The 16,944-nt window shown below is 38.3% G+C and overlaps 2 protein-coding genes across 2 annotated transcripts; both read left to right on the forward strand.

The window, feature by feature from the left end:
• The first annotated feature begins 9,894 nt into the window (after positions 1-9,894).
• On the forward strand, positions 9,895-11,634 carry LOC131658934 (uncharacterized). The gene is made up of 2 exons (XM_058928182.1): positions 9,895-11,108; positions 11,214-11,634. The coding sequence occupies exons 1-2, from the start codon at positions 9,895-9,897 to the stop codon at positions 11,632-11,634; spliced, it is 1,635 nt and encodes a 544-aa protein (XP_058784165.1).
• Positions 11,635-12,253: 619 nt separating this feature from the next.
• Positions 12,254-14,095, forward strand: LOC131658935 (uncharacterized). The gene has a single exon (XM_058928183.1). It carries the CDS (start codon positions 12,254-12,256, stop codon positions 14,093-14,095), a length of 1,842 nt encoding a protein of 613 aa, XP_058784166.1.
• Positions 14,096-16,944: the final 2,849 nt, after the last annotated feature.

Below are 16,944 nucleotides of genomic sequence, written 5' to 3' on the forward strand. Positions count from 1 at the left end.
GATATCCAAATTTTTTCTCCATCAATAGAAGAAATACCTAAAATCACATTTTAAAAATAACTATTAAAAAAATTTTTCATTTGAAGCTTCTATGAAGAGTTTTGTAAAAATTTTTTCACAAAATTTTGTAATACTATAAAAATCATTTTTAAAAAAAGCCAAAACAAACGGGCCCGATCAGATATGACACAATCAAAACTAATTAACTATGCTTGACATTTAACCTTTTCAAAACACACACTCTATCACCCCCGATTGGACCATCTTTGAAAGTTATATTTCATCCAATAATACACTCCAGTACTTTATAGTACCATTTCTAATAATATTTAACCTTGTTGTTTTAATCTTTCATGTGATGAAACGTTTGAACTATTTAGAAAAATTAATTATTTTTTTATTCTAAAAAACCTACTAAATGTGCTTGAGGGATAAATACAACACACTAATTTATTTGAAAAAAAAATAATATTTTTTTAATTTTAAGAAGGAATTTTTACAACTATATAAAAAACGTAATATTTAATTGATGTAAGCAAAGTTAAAACTTCAAAAAGATGTAAATTGGTAAAATCATTTCTCAAACACAAAGGAAAAGGTATGGCAGAAATTGCCAAATTTGTTTATATTATGATTATTTTTATTTTTTTATTTCTGGTGCCATCCAATTATGGAAGTAATCTATTTTTTAATATTTACAATTATTTTTTTTTTAATTTGTACAAAATATTTTATCAAATGTTATCTAAACTTTTATTTTCATTTTTCAGTATAGGAATTGCTAAATGTAAAAACGATAACAATTGTTAACGTTTCAATTATGGGTGCCTGCCACCAAGGATAATGAGGTGCTACAATAAACAATGCATAAAGTGGCCTCTCTCATCCATTATTGAGAAATGCTATTTAAACACTTATTATGACACTTACACCGTAGAAATATACATGTTTGTTTTTTCAGAATATTTAACTATTATTATTTCTTTGTTTTGACATAAACAATATACTACACATGCCATGTATTTCATACTATTAATAAATGGTGTATACAATTTAGTGTCAAAATATCAAGTCTCTTTTGCATTAGTGTCAAGCGAGTACTTCAATGATGTGATTTTATAAACTATAATATAATTATTATATTGTCATCGCATAAATTGTATTTAAATTGTTATCTCATAAATGTTTCCACTTTTTGTTATTTGACTTCAAATTTAAATATTTTTTATGTAAAATCTATTTTGTCTTTAAAATAATAAAAAACAAAACTTATACTCTTTTCAATTCTCAAATTCAATTTAAATTTTTATAACCAATTCAACAGTCTTAATGTTTCCTACCAACGGAGTCATAAGAAAAAAACATGTAAATAGTTTATGTTTGTGCTTGTTTGGATTATTATATTTTAGTTGAACTTTCAACTCATCTAATTAATTTTAAAAGTTGTTGTTTTTCTCATTCATACACTAAACATTTGTTAATTCAATAATAACTACAAGTAATGCAACAATATAAACTAACCAGACACACTAGCACAAACTATATCCTAATTAGGTTTCATTAACAATAACAATAACGTTATTTTAAAACTTACAATATACATGGTATTCACAATCTAGCTTCTCATAAAGCTTATAAACAAACTACTTTCACGCCATAGGTGCACCATTATCATTTGTTAATTCAAATATATTTTTTAACTAACCAAAATGTTTTTTCAATTTATTTTGAGTGGCTCATCATTTACAAGTAAATAAATAATAAACTCACTGTATCACTCACTCTAGAGAGTAAATTGTGTACTATTGACCATCTATTAACGAATCAAGGGCACAAATTTCAGTTATATCATAACAAATCATACAATTTGAAATAAAAAACTTTTTATTTACTCACTTCTCTTGAAAGCTGTATATAGGACAAGCACTAAAAAATTTTAAAATATTTATTCGGGAATAATCGTGTCCACAGAGAATGGTGTAGAATACCATTCAACGGTTTCTACGTTTTCAAACTTTAGTTTGAATGGGTTGAAAGTAAAAAGATATAAACAAAAACTAAATATATTTTTAGGAAAAAAATAATTTATCAGACATGCAAATATATTCACTCGTCATAAACTTAAACTTATCGACCAGTTATACTAAACCTACAATACTCGTCATTACCATCACATGTCTTTCACATCAGTGTTCATCTCTGAAGCACCTACGAGACCAATCACAACCAAGGTTATCTTTAATCCAAAGTTACGAGAACATATGTATTCTCGCGTACAACTCAAACACGGAAGCAATGAATTGGAATTGGAATGATGAATTATTTAACATTACCTTGATTGAATTGGAATGATGAATTGCAATGTCATGACATTCAGTTCGACATTGTACTAACCAAGTAACATCAATAGTCCCACTTCAAGGTTCCTTAGGTAAACCATCTTGATTGATCAGATAGCTCCTTACTTGTGAGATATCAAGGCTTTAAACCAGGTAGAAGTCTTTTTGAACAAGATAACCAGCCTTCTTTTTCTTAATCACAACGACACCTCAAGAAAAATTCTAGAGATATTCATTAAGTGTAGTTGGAGCATCAAACACCTTTGTGTAGAGGATGACAAACTAAATAAAGCTATCACCAGCAATTTCAAGGGCATGCATTTGTTTAGGTAGTTGTACTATACAAGGGTTACAACTATTTGAAAGACAATTGGCTTTACTTTTCTTCAAACCATGATAACACAAAATTTTCTTCCTTTGATGACATAGTTTAGCACAATTCAAAGAGATTCCTCATCATAGGGTACTACCCTTCTTGATATCTTCAACTGACTCTGCACACAAATGGATATTCACAAGAAAACTTTAACAATTACACGAATGATGCTTGTTTTCTCTTTAGTTTGGTCTTTAGTTTGGTCCATATTGGTCTTTGGGCCAAGTGTGGTATTTAGTAATGCGGGGGATGTTAAGTTGTTGAGCCCATTACTAAATTATGTTATGTTTTCATAAAACAAGGAAATAAGAGGAAATTGAGAAATAGAGGAGGAAAACCTAAATGGGAGAGAAGAACTCATGGACAAAACTCACTTTCGTATTCATGGTGCAACCCTCACAAAATGAGTCATAAATTTTTTCTTGTAGCTCCAAATCAGGTAATACTTGAAGATTCGAATTCTACAAGAAATTTTCTACGATTTGATATATTAATTCGTGTCAGCAAAGTTCTTGATGAGGGAAATAAGCGAGTTTGAAGATTGGAGATTCTTGCTGAATCTAAAGAAAGAGGGCTTACGGGTTTCATGGAGAAGAAGGGGAAAAGTCCAGATTCTTGGCTAAGGTAAGGGGGGGCTCTTCCGGTTAGCATCTCTTATCGTGTTATAGATGATAATGTTTATTAGATGTATTGTTTAGGTCAATTTGATTATATGTTTGATTGGGGTTTAAGATGATTTTTAAGAGGATCATATAATTTGATGTTACCTATATTGAATTCTATGTATGATTGTGTGTAGATTGATGTTTTAATATGAATATAGTATTATCGATGTGTTGCTGTGTTCATCCATGGAAACTGAATCTGTGAATATGGGTTTCTAACTAATTGAGTAGAAGTTAGGTTCTTAATGTGTAAAATTGATATAGGATGATAGATTGTTGAAGTTGAATGAATCCTATAAGTTAAAGTTTGTAAAGATGTTGTTTTAGACTAAAAAATCGTAGACTGTTATGGTGAAAACGAGTGGAAAACGGACTGGTACGATTGCAGGTTTTGGAGAAGTCGCTGGTGGTTTGCGTATGATACGATTATGAGGGGCATCCCAAGGGGCCGTACGGGTATGGTACGCTGCCCTGTCCCGTCGCAGCAAAACCTTCTGCCGGTAGCGTATGGTACGCATATGGAGCAGGGTGATACGCGTACGGTGGAGTGATACGCGTATGAAGCATTTTCGAACCGTTGGCCTATTTTAAGTGCTGTTTCGAGCAGGATGAAGCTTATGAAATATTCTCTGCATTATAATGATGAAATGAGCAGTAACTTGAATTTATTTTTAAACTATGATTTGCTCGTTTTGATAATTGATGTGTTAAGGACATGTATGATGAGATATGACAATACATGCTCTGTTTAAAATATGAGTCATCTGATGATTTGCTCGATTGTATGATGAAGCTTATGAGACATTCTATGCGAGGATATGAGTATGATGTGAATATTTTGTAAGTTTTATGGATGATGTATTGTTGACATATATGATGAAATGTGACAATATAAGATGTGTTTGAAAACATGAATATATGATAATTGTTGAGAATTGTATAATGATGATTGATTTTTATTGAATGATGCTGATACATATAAATGATTTTTGATGATGATGATGATGGTAGGAGTATGAGACGATGTTGTTCATCGGATCGAATATGTAATAAGTATGTCACATGTGTGCATTCATTCATAAATCATTGATGAGGGTTGTATCCAGATGATGTGTTGGATCAGTGAAGGGAATAATTCTCATTGTGTTGAGTTTGTGCTAGCAGGGCCGTATCTTGACGAAGTTCGATCGGTCGGTGGGTTATTCCGATTGATGACAATTGGTACCAGTTGCACCCCAAAATTTGACCACTTATTTATTCCCCAATTGGCTTTCATGACACATTCATATGCATGCCTCATATAGGTCATCCACTCGATACATTCATTCATATCATGGTTACCAGTCAGAATTGATAAGAAAAGAGCTTCTATGTGGGAAATTTCCTGGTCCAAAAGAGAAAGATTTGAAGTCTGATTGTATGGTACCATCCCCATTGAGGTCCTCCTAAAATCAGGGTTTTATCCTCTCCAAGGCAAAGCTCTGATTAAAAGATACAATCTCACATTCATCAGGGCTTTTCAAATTAGGGTTTTTGACCAAAGTCAATCCTGTTGACTTTCTGGTCAAGATTTAATCAGGAGATATTTGTGGAGGCGAGATATGGCTGTCTTGAAGAAATATCATTCACTGGAGTTTATATGGTTGGAAATTGGTTGAGAATCGGTTTTGAAACTGATTAATCGGGAAGTTCATCTGGAATCAGAAAAAATCAGGAAAAGTTGACTTTTTGGTCAAAGTCAAAGTCAACTATCAAATGTCGACTTTTGGTGGAAAACCGGTCAAAGAAAGTCAACAAAATGAATAAAATCAAGAAAATACAAAAGTTACCAAAATTGGAAAGTTAGGTTGAAAATGGAATTACCAAAAATAGCAAGTTTAACACTTAGAATAATTTTGAAAATGTTGAAGATTTGGTTGACTAGCTCACTTCAAGTCCAATTATCGTGAAGAAAATGGCAAAATGTTAAGACAAGCTCAACATCAAAAGTGTTCAAATCACAGCCCTCTACAAATTTGTAGTTGGAGATTTTTCCATTTGAAGCTTGGATCAAGAGATATTGAGATTTGAAGTTTGAAGTTTCAAATTGTTTCAAGTCATGAGGCTGGGCAAAAATTCTGGGCAGCATGATACATTTCATCAAGCATGTGGTGTGCTGATTTTGGGGTCGATTTTAGAAGAATATAAAAGTCCATTTAGTGTAAACATGGTATGTATCTACTCTTTGCCATGACATCTTCACAGTGAAACAAGAACCAAGACATTTGGGTGAATATTGAATCAATCATGAAGCTTCAAAGTCACACTCTGATCAAGCCATGCATTGCCAAGCGCAGGGGCCAGAATCCATGGCATGCGTGAGACATTTTGTGAAACACGTGGTGGGCCAAATATAAAGTCAATTTTAGGGAATTGTGGAGAGTCTTTTGAGTTGATTCTAATGCAAGTATGTTCTACTCCATGCCTTCTTTTGTTTGTTACCAATTTCGTGACTTGTTATGAGGTGTGGATTGAGAGGCAAAGCATTAAAGTGAGTCATTTGAAATGGCATCTAAGATAAACATAAGAGCAAGACAGCATGCACATATAATCAAAGGGGCAAGGCCACTTTTCATGGGCATTTTCGAATAAGTTCCAGCAGTATTTCTTAACACTTCCAATATCAATTCTCTTCTATTACATGCCCTCTTGACAATGATTACAAATTTAAACTGAGTGATGGCCTGAAAACGAAGTTACAGGTGCATGAAGTTGGTATTGAGTGTGGCACGAGGTATCAATATGAATGTTGTGCAAAAGGGCATGCATGAAGTAAGTCACCACTAGCATTCCTATATCAAGCCATGCATATAACTGGGCACGTGAAAAGCAATAGAAGAGCTTACCATAAACAACACAACTTGCAAATTAAGTTTAAAGGAGAGAGTGTATCCCACACTGCTCAGATCCAAAAGAGCCACTCTCACCTCACATTATATAAAGACACACTCACTCTCATTTTTCAGCATCATTCCCTTTTCACTTCACTCGTTTCTCACTCTCTCACCACTCTCTTCTCCTTCTCCCTCATCCTCTCATCAACAACCTCTAACCACCATAGTAACTAACTCCGGCCACCATAACAAACTCCAACAACTAATACCGGCCACCATAACCGATTCTCAACCTTCATGGATCTTCATCAATCTTCGTCGCCGCCATAGTCACGCCTCCACCGCTCCTTCAATGTTCATCCACCACCGCGACAACAATACACTCCCTCTCAACATCAAGAACCTCGCCTTCACCGAAGCAACTCTGGACTTCGTCAGCCTCAATCCTTGAGTCTGTTTCTCAAGGATCCATCCTCATTCAAAACGTGTTCCGTTCAAGATTCAAGAACAAGCAGTGGAGATTTCCGTTCCGTCAACTCAAGATCTCGTTCTGGTATGCCTCTTAGTCCCTCTGAGCATGGTAGAAGAGTAGGAATGAGTCTTGTGCATAAATCGCTGCATACAATACTTTGTGTGTTTGAATCTCAAACTCGTTTCAATTTCCGAGATATGATGGTTTGCTTGAATGCTGAGAGAAATATACTTGAGTGCTATATGTTGTATGAATCACTTTGATGCGCTTGTTGTACGTGTTGGTGAGGTTTCTTGAATCTAAGGTTTCATTCTTGGCTTCGGTTCATAAGCTAGAGGGAGATTCATAGAAAATAGAGTTCAGATTTGAACTCAGGAAAGGATTCCGAGTTAGATAGTGGTAGTTTCCTCCGTTTCTAGGTGTTATCATGTATCGCCGGCAAGGATAGTGGCCGGAGAAGAAGGTAAGCAGCATCTCCGGCGATAGGTTTTTGCCTTGCGTAATGGATGCAGGCAGCATGCGTGTCACGTGTTCATTAGCTCATGAGTTCTTTTTTTCTTCTCTCTTGTTCGATTCATATGATTAGATGATGAGGTGTAGGCGCCTGAATGGTCTAGCACTCATTTTGTCTTATCTCACTAATATATTTTTGGACCAATTGATACTGAGTATGATTTTAATATCATGTCATGTTTTTAAAGAAAACCATAGTATAAAAATGCTGCAGGCTGCATGTAATAATAAAAACAATAATAATAAAAATGAAGTAGTGATGTGATGAAGTCTGGGCTCACGGAATTGATTCCTACACCCCGTGAGTTTGAGCCTAAACACGCCATAACTAGTATCTAGTTCATGCTAACATTGCTAATACACCCCATCCTTAGGTAGAATTGGTATTTTGTGTCAAACTGTTTTCTCTTCAACTTTTGCTTAATAAATCCATTTTCCACCCAAATAAAATGATAAAAATATGTTTTAACTAATTAGATTTTAGGAGTAAATAATCTTTTTTTGTTTAGTTCCTTTTAATTGTGGTTTTGTTATTTTTCTTTTAATTGTTGATTGGCTAATAAATAATAAAAATACATAGTTTTTTTAGTTTTAATCCAAAATAGTCTTAAACATGAATAAAAAATATGTTTGCTTGTGAATATTTTCCCCTTAAGTTTAGATTTTAATTCTTTCTTTTTGTGAATATTTGCATACTTTGTAAAAATACTAAAAATACCCTTAGTTGGAAAAGTTGACTTTGGTCAACTTAAACAACTCTCTTCTTAGTTAATTCCCTTTAGATTTTAGTTAGATTTTAAATAGGAATTAGAATAACAACTAGGTTAGAAAATAGGTTAGTCCCCCTTGTTCATTCTTTTTATTTTTCAACTTTAAAACATTAATAAATAAAGATGCGAATCACATTAAGAGAGTGATAGAGAAATGAATGGGATTAATTCCCTAATCTATTTCTCAATCACATAGTGGCATAGAAATGAGTGAGATTCATTCCCTAATCTGTTTCTCGGTCACTACTTAATGGGAGAGAAATGAGTGGGATTCATTCCCTAATCTGTTTCTCAAACATTAATTAATGGGATAGAAATGAGTGGGATTCATTCCCTAATCTGTTTCTTGAACATTACATAATGGGATAGAAGTGAGTGGGATTCATTCCCTAATCTGCTTCTTGATCATTATACATTTTATGTGATTCTAATCGCAAAGTAAATTCCCTTAAAAAATACCCAACCAAAAACATTTAAAACACCTAATAAAGGCTCAAATTAAAACAAAGTGATGAAGTGGTGCGAAACCTTGTTTTGGGTTTTGTTCATCATGTAGTTACATAAAAAACACAAACCAAATCCTTTCTTTTCTTTTGCCTTGTTAGGCACCTAAGAACAAGTTAAGTCCTTTCCAAAAGTAGGCGTATAAGTCTCCAAAGGTCGAGCATCGTGGATTGTGACCTTAACTGCTGTTCAACTAAAAAACACAAAACAAATGGAAACTATGGAGCCGAACTACGGTCGCTCTGATTCCTGGTAAGGGATACGTAGGCATTGGGTCGCGGGGCCTAAGCGAGCACACTCGTAAATAATTCCTTCTTTTCCCTGCATTTCTTTTCGCATTCATTCGCATTTAGGTTTAGACATAGATATACACCCTTTAGATAGAAACAAACATAGGTGGATACCATCGAGTACAATGGGCGTGAGGGGTGCTAACACCTTCCCCTTGCGTAACCGACTCCCGTGCCCTGTTCTCTGGTCGAAAGACCTTGTTCTTGTTCTGAGTTAGGTTTCCTGGTATTCCTTTCCTCGATGGGATAAATATATTAGTGGCGACTCTGATCCATTTCTCGCGATAGCGACAGCTGGCGACTCTGCTGGGGATGTTGCTAGACCTGTGCTGGTCCGTTCTTAGCGATTCGATCCTAGCCTTTGTTTGTTTGTTTATTGGGTGTTTCTTTCTTTGTTTGTTTATTTGTTTACATGTTGTATATATGCTTGCACATCATGTTTATTTTCCGCTTGCATATCATGCATCTGGATTATATTATGGGTCCCCGTGGGGACCACATATTTTTCTGCTCTGTTTTGCAGGTTGGGTGGGATGTTATATGAGGTAAAAGACCCAATACCCAGGCCAGAGTTGACACATAAGATACCTAGGATAGAGTGGATAGTCATGACGCCAATAGAATGTCAAGTTCTGTTGATTGCGATCATGAGACCCACGACCAGCCGAGACTCGAATGGGATACCGTTGTTGGCATGTATTTGCAACAATGATGGTGTTTCAGGAGAGTTGTTAACGCTGGAGACCTTTTGACCTACCTTGACCTAGATTCACCTGTGAGTGGGGTGGGAAATACATGACAGGTACCGTTGGTGACTATTTTGTTGGTGACTATGGTTCTTATGGGTTTGTGGTATCTATGCCGGACTTTTGATCCTGCAACATCCGATCTTGTTCAGAAGCAACATACACTTCCCTCATATGGGGAGGACCTTTCATTGCATCATACTCATCATAGCATGTTTAATTTCAAAAAAAAAAAGAAGAAAAAAAAAAGAAGAAAGAAAAAAAAAGAGAAAAAAAGAGAAAAGAGATTAATATTCATATGCATGCCATTTTTCAGGGTATCCAAAGTCAACATTTCTCATCATGAATGGCTAACAGTGTGACCGTCAAAAAGGCTACGAAGCATACCTTCTCTTGCAGTTTCTACCGTGAGGACATAACACCTTTGGTTCGATTGAGCACCCGAGTTACTGGGCAAAATTTGGATGAATTCAGAAAGACTTATGGCCACATTCTGCTTATGTTAACTACTCGTATTGATGAGTGGGGTCTCTACACTTATCTTCAGTTTTATGATTCTGAGCTGCGCTGCTTTACCTTTCAAGATTACCAATTGGCCCCTACCCTCGAAGAGTATGCACATATTCTTCAAATCAAAGTTCAACATAAGGTTCCTTTTGTGTGTGCACCTGAGAAGCCCAAGATGGATCGCATTGCTGATGCTCTTTATTTGAGCATGAAGGACGTTAAGAATAACTGGAAGCCTAATGGTGGGACCCATGGATTCTATGTGAAATTTCTGATGAAGAAAGCTGAAGCCCTTGCTGATGAGGAAAAGTGGAAAGAATTCAATGCTCTCCTGGCCGTCATGATCTATGGATTAGTGATGTTCCCGAATATTCCAGATTTTGTTGATCTCACTGCCATTTGTCTCTTCATGAATCAAAATCCTGTACCCACTCTGTTGGCCGACAATTATTATGCCATCCATTCTAGGTATGGGAAAAAAGGATCAGTTGGGGGTTGTTTACCAATACTGTACGAATGGTTTTCTTCACATTTGCCTAAAAGCGGAGCGTTTGTCACCACAAGAGATTCACAGAAGTGGCCCCAAAGGATTATGGGACTTACTACAAATGATATTGTTTGGTATCACCTCCGAACAGACATTGAGCAAGTTATAACCAGATGTGGCAGTTTTGGCAATGTTCCTCTCATAGGGACAAAAGGAGTCATCAATTATAATCCGAAGCTCGCACTGCGCCAGTTGGGTTTTGCACTGAAGGACAAGCCATTGGATAAAGAGATATTTGAGTCTGTTTGCTTTGAGAAAGGAACCGATCCAGAAGGTTTGGAGAAGGTAAGGAGTGCGTGGAACAAAATTCATACAGAAGACCGAACTACCTTGGGGGGAAAGAATGCTATTGCTAAGAAAGCTTATAATGAATGGGTCAAAGAGAGAGTTAAGGAACGCCTGTTGCCCTTCCCGAAGGTTAGCCCTCTATATGAACAACCACTTGAGATCTTAACTACCACTGTACCAGCTGAGGAATTCAACCAAGTACACGTGGAGAACATCAGGTTGCAAGAAAAAGGGGAAGACACTAAAATAAAGTACTTCTTGGTGGATCAGAAAAGGGCTGAATTAGCACATGAGGTTAAAATGCTGAAAGGAGGATCTTCCAGAGTTCAAAAAAGGGCTAGAACTGAAAAGGGTGAAAGAGCTACCACTGTTCGTATTGAGGACCATCAAAGGGTTATAGAAGAAGCGGTGAAGAAAGCAGAAGAAAAGCTCAAGCGAGAATACAGAGAAGACTTAAAGGCTCACAAGCTCAGAGTAGAGAAAGAGGCTAGGACCGAAGTAAAGAGTTTGAAAAAGAAGCTCGAAGAGGAAACCACTCAGAGAATGGCAGTCGAGAAGAAGCTTGAAGAGGAAATTACTCAAAGGCTGGCCGTGGAGACACAACTTAAAGGTAGTCACCTCCCCTCCGCTCGACTAACAGAAGAGAATGCAAAACTCAGAAATCAGATAACAGAAATGGGAAGTACATCTGAGAAGGATACCCCCCCTGATTGCAAAGGATGCGAGAGCTTGGTGGCCCACTGAGATGTTAGATGGGCAGTTGTTCCGCAAAGATGTCGTGATTCAAAGTTTTGTCAAAGGAAGAGATCGAGAAGTGACCAAGAAAATGTTTGATGAAACTAAAAAAGTGGAGCGACGCGCACTTCAAACAAGGAGGACCTTTGTTTTACATCAAGATGGATTGATGATTGAGCTTGTATTTCATGACCACCACCAGGCTTGTTGGACGGGGTCCCTTTCTTTTTCTGTTGTTTGAATTATCTTGTCAATGTATGGGTATGCCCAAACTCAAAAGAAGATTATTAATGAAATGGGAGTCTTTTGTTTTCTCTTAATGCTTATCTTTTGTCACATTGTTAAACATTCTTGATTAATATTAAATATTTTGGATACTCTGAAAATGGCACCTCACATCATATGCACACATGCACCTCATTCACATCATGCACAAACAGGTACATCAGATGGTGTTCTTATTTGACTGATAAGGTTTTCTCTTTCAGCAATTGCACCTCCACCTACACATCGCTACTACACAAGGGCTAATCATTCACTGCAAATGGATCAGTTAAGGGATGATCTTATCCAGATGAGAACTCAGGTTACTGCTCAGATGGCTCAGTTCATGGAAGTCATGCAAGGCATGGCTGATCGCCAAGAAGAGCTCAGAATCCGGATGGACACAGTTGCTCAGGTTGTTGCGGACCCCCCGCAAAGAAATCCTGCTGATGCCCGTGTCAATGGTAAACCCGTGAACGGAGGACCTGGTGTAATTCCTCCTGCTACCAATCAAGGTAATCCTCGTGGGCCTCCACAGCCTACTCCTGAAGGACAAACTACACAACAAATCAGAAGGGCTGCTGCTATCCCTATGTTGGAAGAAGACCGACATGAGGATTTGTTTCCTGAAAGTGAGTGGGGATTTCCACATGATGCTGGAAGAATGTTTAGAGGTCTGGAGGAAAGGATGAGGGCAATGGAAGGCCAAGGCCTGGGTATGGATATCAATGACTTGGGTTTAGTTCCTGGCGTCCGTGTGCCACCAAAGTTCAAAGTACCTGATTTTGAGAAATACAAGGGGAATACTTGTCCTAAGACACATGTCCGAGCTTACTATCGCAAGATGCATGTGTATTATGAAGACGAAGGACTGTTGATGCACTTCTTCCAAGATAGTCTGACTGGGGCATCCTTGGAGTGGTACATGAGGTTGGAAAGAGCTAGTATCCGAAGTTGGAGAGACCTTGTTGATGCCTTCATAAAGCAGTATCAGTATAATGTTGACATGGCACCGAATCGCACTCAGTTACAGAATCTAGCCCAGAAAGCTAATGAGTCCTTCAAAGAATATGCGCAGAAATGGCGCGAGTTGGCAGCTAGAGTCCAGCCACCTATGTTGGAAAGAGAGATGATGGACCTGTTCACCAACACTCTAGAGGGCCAATACTACTCTGCCTGCTCTGCATCCTCAAGTTTTGCCGAGTTAGTTATGATTGGTGAGCGAATTGAAAGTGGAATTAAGGCTGGTAGAATACAGAATCCGAGTGCCGCTAGTTCCTCCTCCGGGGCAGGAGGGAAGAAACCATATAACGGATTTGCTAAAAAGAGAGAGGGTGAAACGAGTGCTGCCTACTATGGTAAAGGCAAGAGTCATGCTTATCATCAGGTAGTTGCTGTGACCATACCGAGTACTCCTCTTCAACAACAACCACAACAACAGCAGCGGTATCCCCCGCGTCAGTATCAGCAAAAGCCGAGAGCACCAAGAATTTTTGATCCTATACCTATGACATATGCACAATTACTCGCTCATCTTTTACATGGTGACTTGGTGCAACTTCGTACCATGGGCCCCCCACCTGCTAAGCTTCCTCCTAACTATGATGCTAATGCCCACTGTGAGTTTCATTCTGGGGCTGCTGGCCATGATATTGAACATTGCATAGGATTCATGCATAAAGTACAGGATATGCTTGATTCAAAGGCTATTGAGTTCACCCCTACTCAAGGACCTAACGTTGTACAGAACCCTATGCCCTCCCATGGAACTCATGCTGCAAATGCCATCGAGATTGTTGAAGACACTCACTTGGTCAAGGATGTGATCGAATTGGGATCTTTGTTGCCATTATTGAAGAAGGAATTGTTGAGGATGAGTCTATACGCTGGTTGTGGAGAATTCTGTACTGATTGTATGGTCACTTCCTCAGTTTGTGACAAGGTGAAAGGTGGGATCCAACAGTTGATAGATAGTGGGTATCTACAGTTTGAGCATGTGCGACATCCAAAGTCAGTCAAGAATGAAATCAATGTGCTATCCATCCCGTATACTCCTGCTAAGATCCCGGTTCCTGCCAGAGCGCCGCCTTTGGTCATCACGTTGCCTGGTCCCATCCCATATACTAGTGAAAAAGCAATCCCATGGAATTATGGCGGTGAAGTTTTCTACCAAGGGGCCGAGTATGAGATTAAAATGCCGGTTTAGAAAGACGATGTGGATAATGTTGTTGGCATTGGAAGAATGACAAGACGTGGTCGTATTTTCAATCCTCCCCAAAATACTCGCAATGACAATGCAGAAGCTCTAGTTCAAGCAAAAGGGAAAAGAGTGGCAGAAGATACAGTGGATCAGGGGTAAAGCTCTAATTCTGAAGATACTGTGGCCAAAGAAATGGAAGAGTTCCTAAAGATCATCAAGAAAAGTGAGTATAAAGTGGTTGACCAATTGAGTCAAACTCAATCAAAGATTTCGATTTTGCAGTTGCTCTTGTGTTCAGAGACACATCGAAATGCTTTGTTGAGACTTTTAAGTGCTGCCTTTGTTCCTCCGGAGATCTCAGTGAATCAACTTGAAGGGGTGGTGTCAAACATCAATGCTGGTAATGGATTGGGATTCACCAATGCAGATTTGCCTTCCGAAGGTAGAAACCACAATAGAGCTTTGCATATATCAGTGGAGTGTAAAGGGACTATGTTATCACGTGTTCTCGTGGATAATGGATCTTCCTTGAATGTATTACCGAAATCGTCTTTGATGAGGCTAGATTACTCTGGTGTGGAGATAAGGCCGAGTGAATTGACAGTGGGAGCCTTTGATGGATCAAAGAGATCAGTGTTTGGGGAGGTTGATTTGCCGATAATGATAGGCCCTCAGCTTTTCACTATTACTTTCTTTGTGATGGATATCCACCCGTCTTACAGTTGTCTCCTGGGACGTCCATGGATCCATGCTGCTGGGGCCGTGACTTCCACATTGCATCAGAAGCTCAAATTCGCGACTCAAGGAAAGATAGTCATAATATGCGGGGAGGAAGAACATGTGGTAAGCCATCTTGCGTCCTTCAGGTATATTGATGTAGAAGGAGAGGTCCACGAGACGCCTTGCCAAGCCTTCGAGGCTGTCCAGACTATCAAGATCCCTTATGTTGAAAATAAGAAGTTGGAGGCTCCCATGTCTTCACTAAAGGAAGCTAAAGCTGTGGTTGAATCTGGTCATCCTGAAGGATGGGGCCGAGTCTTGGATTTGCCAATCAAGCAGGATAAATGTGGGATTGGATATGAGTTGGGTCAGAGTTCATCTAATGAGGCCCCCAAGAAGCACGGAACCTTCGTTCCGATCAAGTTCTCTAGTGCTGGCATTGTCAAGGATCATATTTGTGCTGCTGATGATGATATGGATAGCGATTATGACATTGAAGAATGGATCAAGCCGTGTGCCCCAGGACAGAAGCTTCTCAACTGGTCGTCCGAGGACATCATCTCAATTGCTTCTGATCAAGAGTAATACTGTCTGTTTTTGTTTATCATGCAATAATTCCTGTGTTCTGCCCAAGACACAGTGAACACATGTAGGGCATCATTTGTTGTTTTTCAATGTTAAAATCATTAATAAAAGGAAGTTTTTGCATTCAAATATTTCATTCCCTGTCTTTCGTTTTTACTTTTACATTCGTTTTAAATAAAAAATAAAAAATGGCAACGTTTCTTATTCATAATCATCCCTCCATTCTAAAATGAAGCATAAATCATAATCCATGCAGATCCACTTCTCCTCCAGATTCTGTTGATAACGATCTTGCTATGCCTCGTTATGACTTCAACAATCCTATCTACACCGCTGAAGAAGGGGATGAAGAAGATTGTGACCTCCCTGTTGAGTTGGCCAGATTGTTGAAACAAGAAGAGAAAGTAATCGAGCCACATCAAGAGCCTATTGAGACGGTGAATCATGGCACCGAAGAGATGAGAAAGGAGGTTAAAATAGGGGCTTCTTTGAATGAGGATGTAAAAGAAAAGTTGATTGGAATGTTGAAAGAGTATTCTGATATCTTTGCTTGATCTTACGAAGATATGCCTGGATTAGATACTGACATTGTCGTGCACAGGTTACCTCTTAAAGAAAACTCTCCGCCTGTCAAACAGAAACTCAGGAAAACACGTCCTGACATGTCCAAGAAAATCCAGGAAGAGGTTCAGAAACAGTTTGATGCAGGTTTTCTTGCTGTAACAGTTTATCCACCATGGGTCGCCAATATTGTACCTGTACCTAAGAAAGATGGGAAAGTACGAATGTGTGTCGACTATCGAGATCTGAATAGAGCGAGCCCGAAGGATGATTTCCCGCTTCCTCACATTGATGTGTTGGTAGATAACACTACTCAGTTCTCGGTTTTCTCCTTCATGGATGGTTTTTCTGGTTATAATCAAATAAAGATGGCGCCCGAGGACATGGAAAAGACAACATTCATTACGCCTTGGAGCACCTTTTGTTACAAGGTCATGCCGTTTGGGTTGAAGAATGTTGGGGCAACCTATCAAAGAGCTATGGTGACTTTGTTTCACGACATGATTCATAAAGAGATCGAGGTCTATGTGGACGACATGATCGCAAAGTCCCATACTGAAGAGGAGCACCTGGTTCACCTAAAGAAATTGTTTGAAAGGTTAAGAAAGTTTAGGTTAAGGTTGAACCCCAATAAATGCACCTTCGAAGTGAGATCAGGAAAGTTGCTTGGTTTCATCGTGAGTGAAAAGGGTATTGAGGTCGATCCCGCCAAGGTAAAAGCTATACAAGAGATGCCTGAGCCGAGGACTGAGAAACAGGTTCGCGGGTTCCTGGGAAGGTTGAATTATATTGCAAGGTTCATCTCACACCTTACCGCCACGTGTGAACCCATCTTCAAGCTGTTGAGAAAGAATCAGGCAATAAAGTGGGATGACAATTGTCAAAAGGCATTTGATAAAGTTAAAGAGTATTTGCAAGAGCCTCGAATCCTCATGCCTCCGGTGGAAGGTAGACCGTTGATTATGTACTTGACGGTCCTCGAGAATTCA

This window comes from Vicia villosa, linkage group LG3 (assembly GCF_029867415.1).
Source record: "Vicia villosa cultivar HV-30 ecotype Madison, WI linkage group LG3, Vvil1.0, whole genome shotgun sequence".
In the NCBI taxonomy this organism is placed as follows: Eukaryota; Viridiplantae; Streptophyta; class Magnoliopsida; order Fabales; family Fabaceae; genus Vicia; species Vicia villosa.

Bases quoted from the DNA above. Each gene is read 5' to 3' on its own strand.
- LOC131658934 (XM_058928182.1), top strand. From the start codon at position 9,895: ATGGCTAACAGTGTGACCGTCAAAAAGGCTACGAAGCATACCTTCTCT. The intron at 11,109-11,213 runs GTTGCAAGAAAA...AGGATCTTCCAG, and splicing joins GTACACGTGGAGAACATCAG to AGTTCAAAAAAGGGCTAGAA.
- LOC131658935 (XM_058928183.1), top strand. From the start codon at position 12,254: ATGGCTGATCGCCAAGAAGAGCTCAGAATCCGGATGGACACAGTTGCT.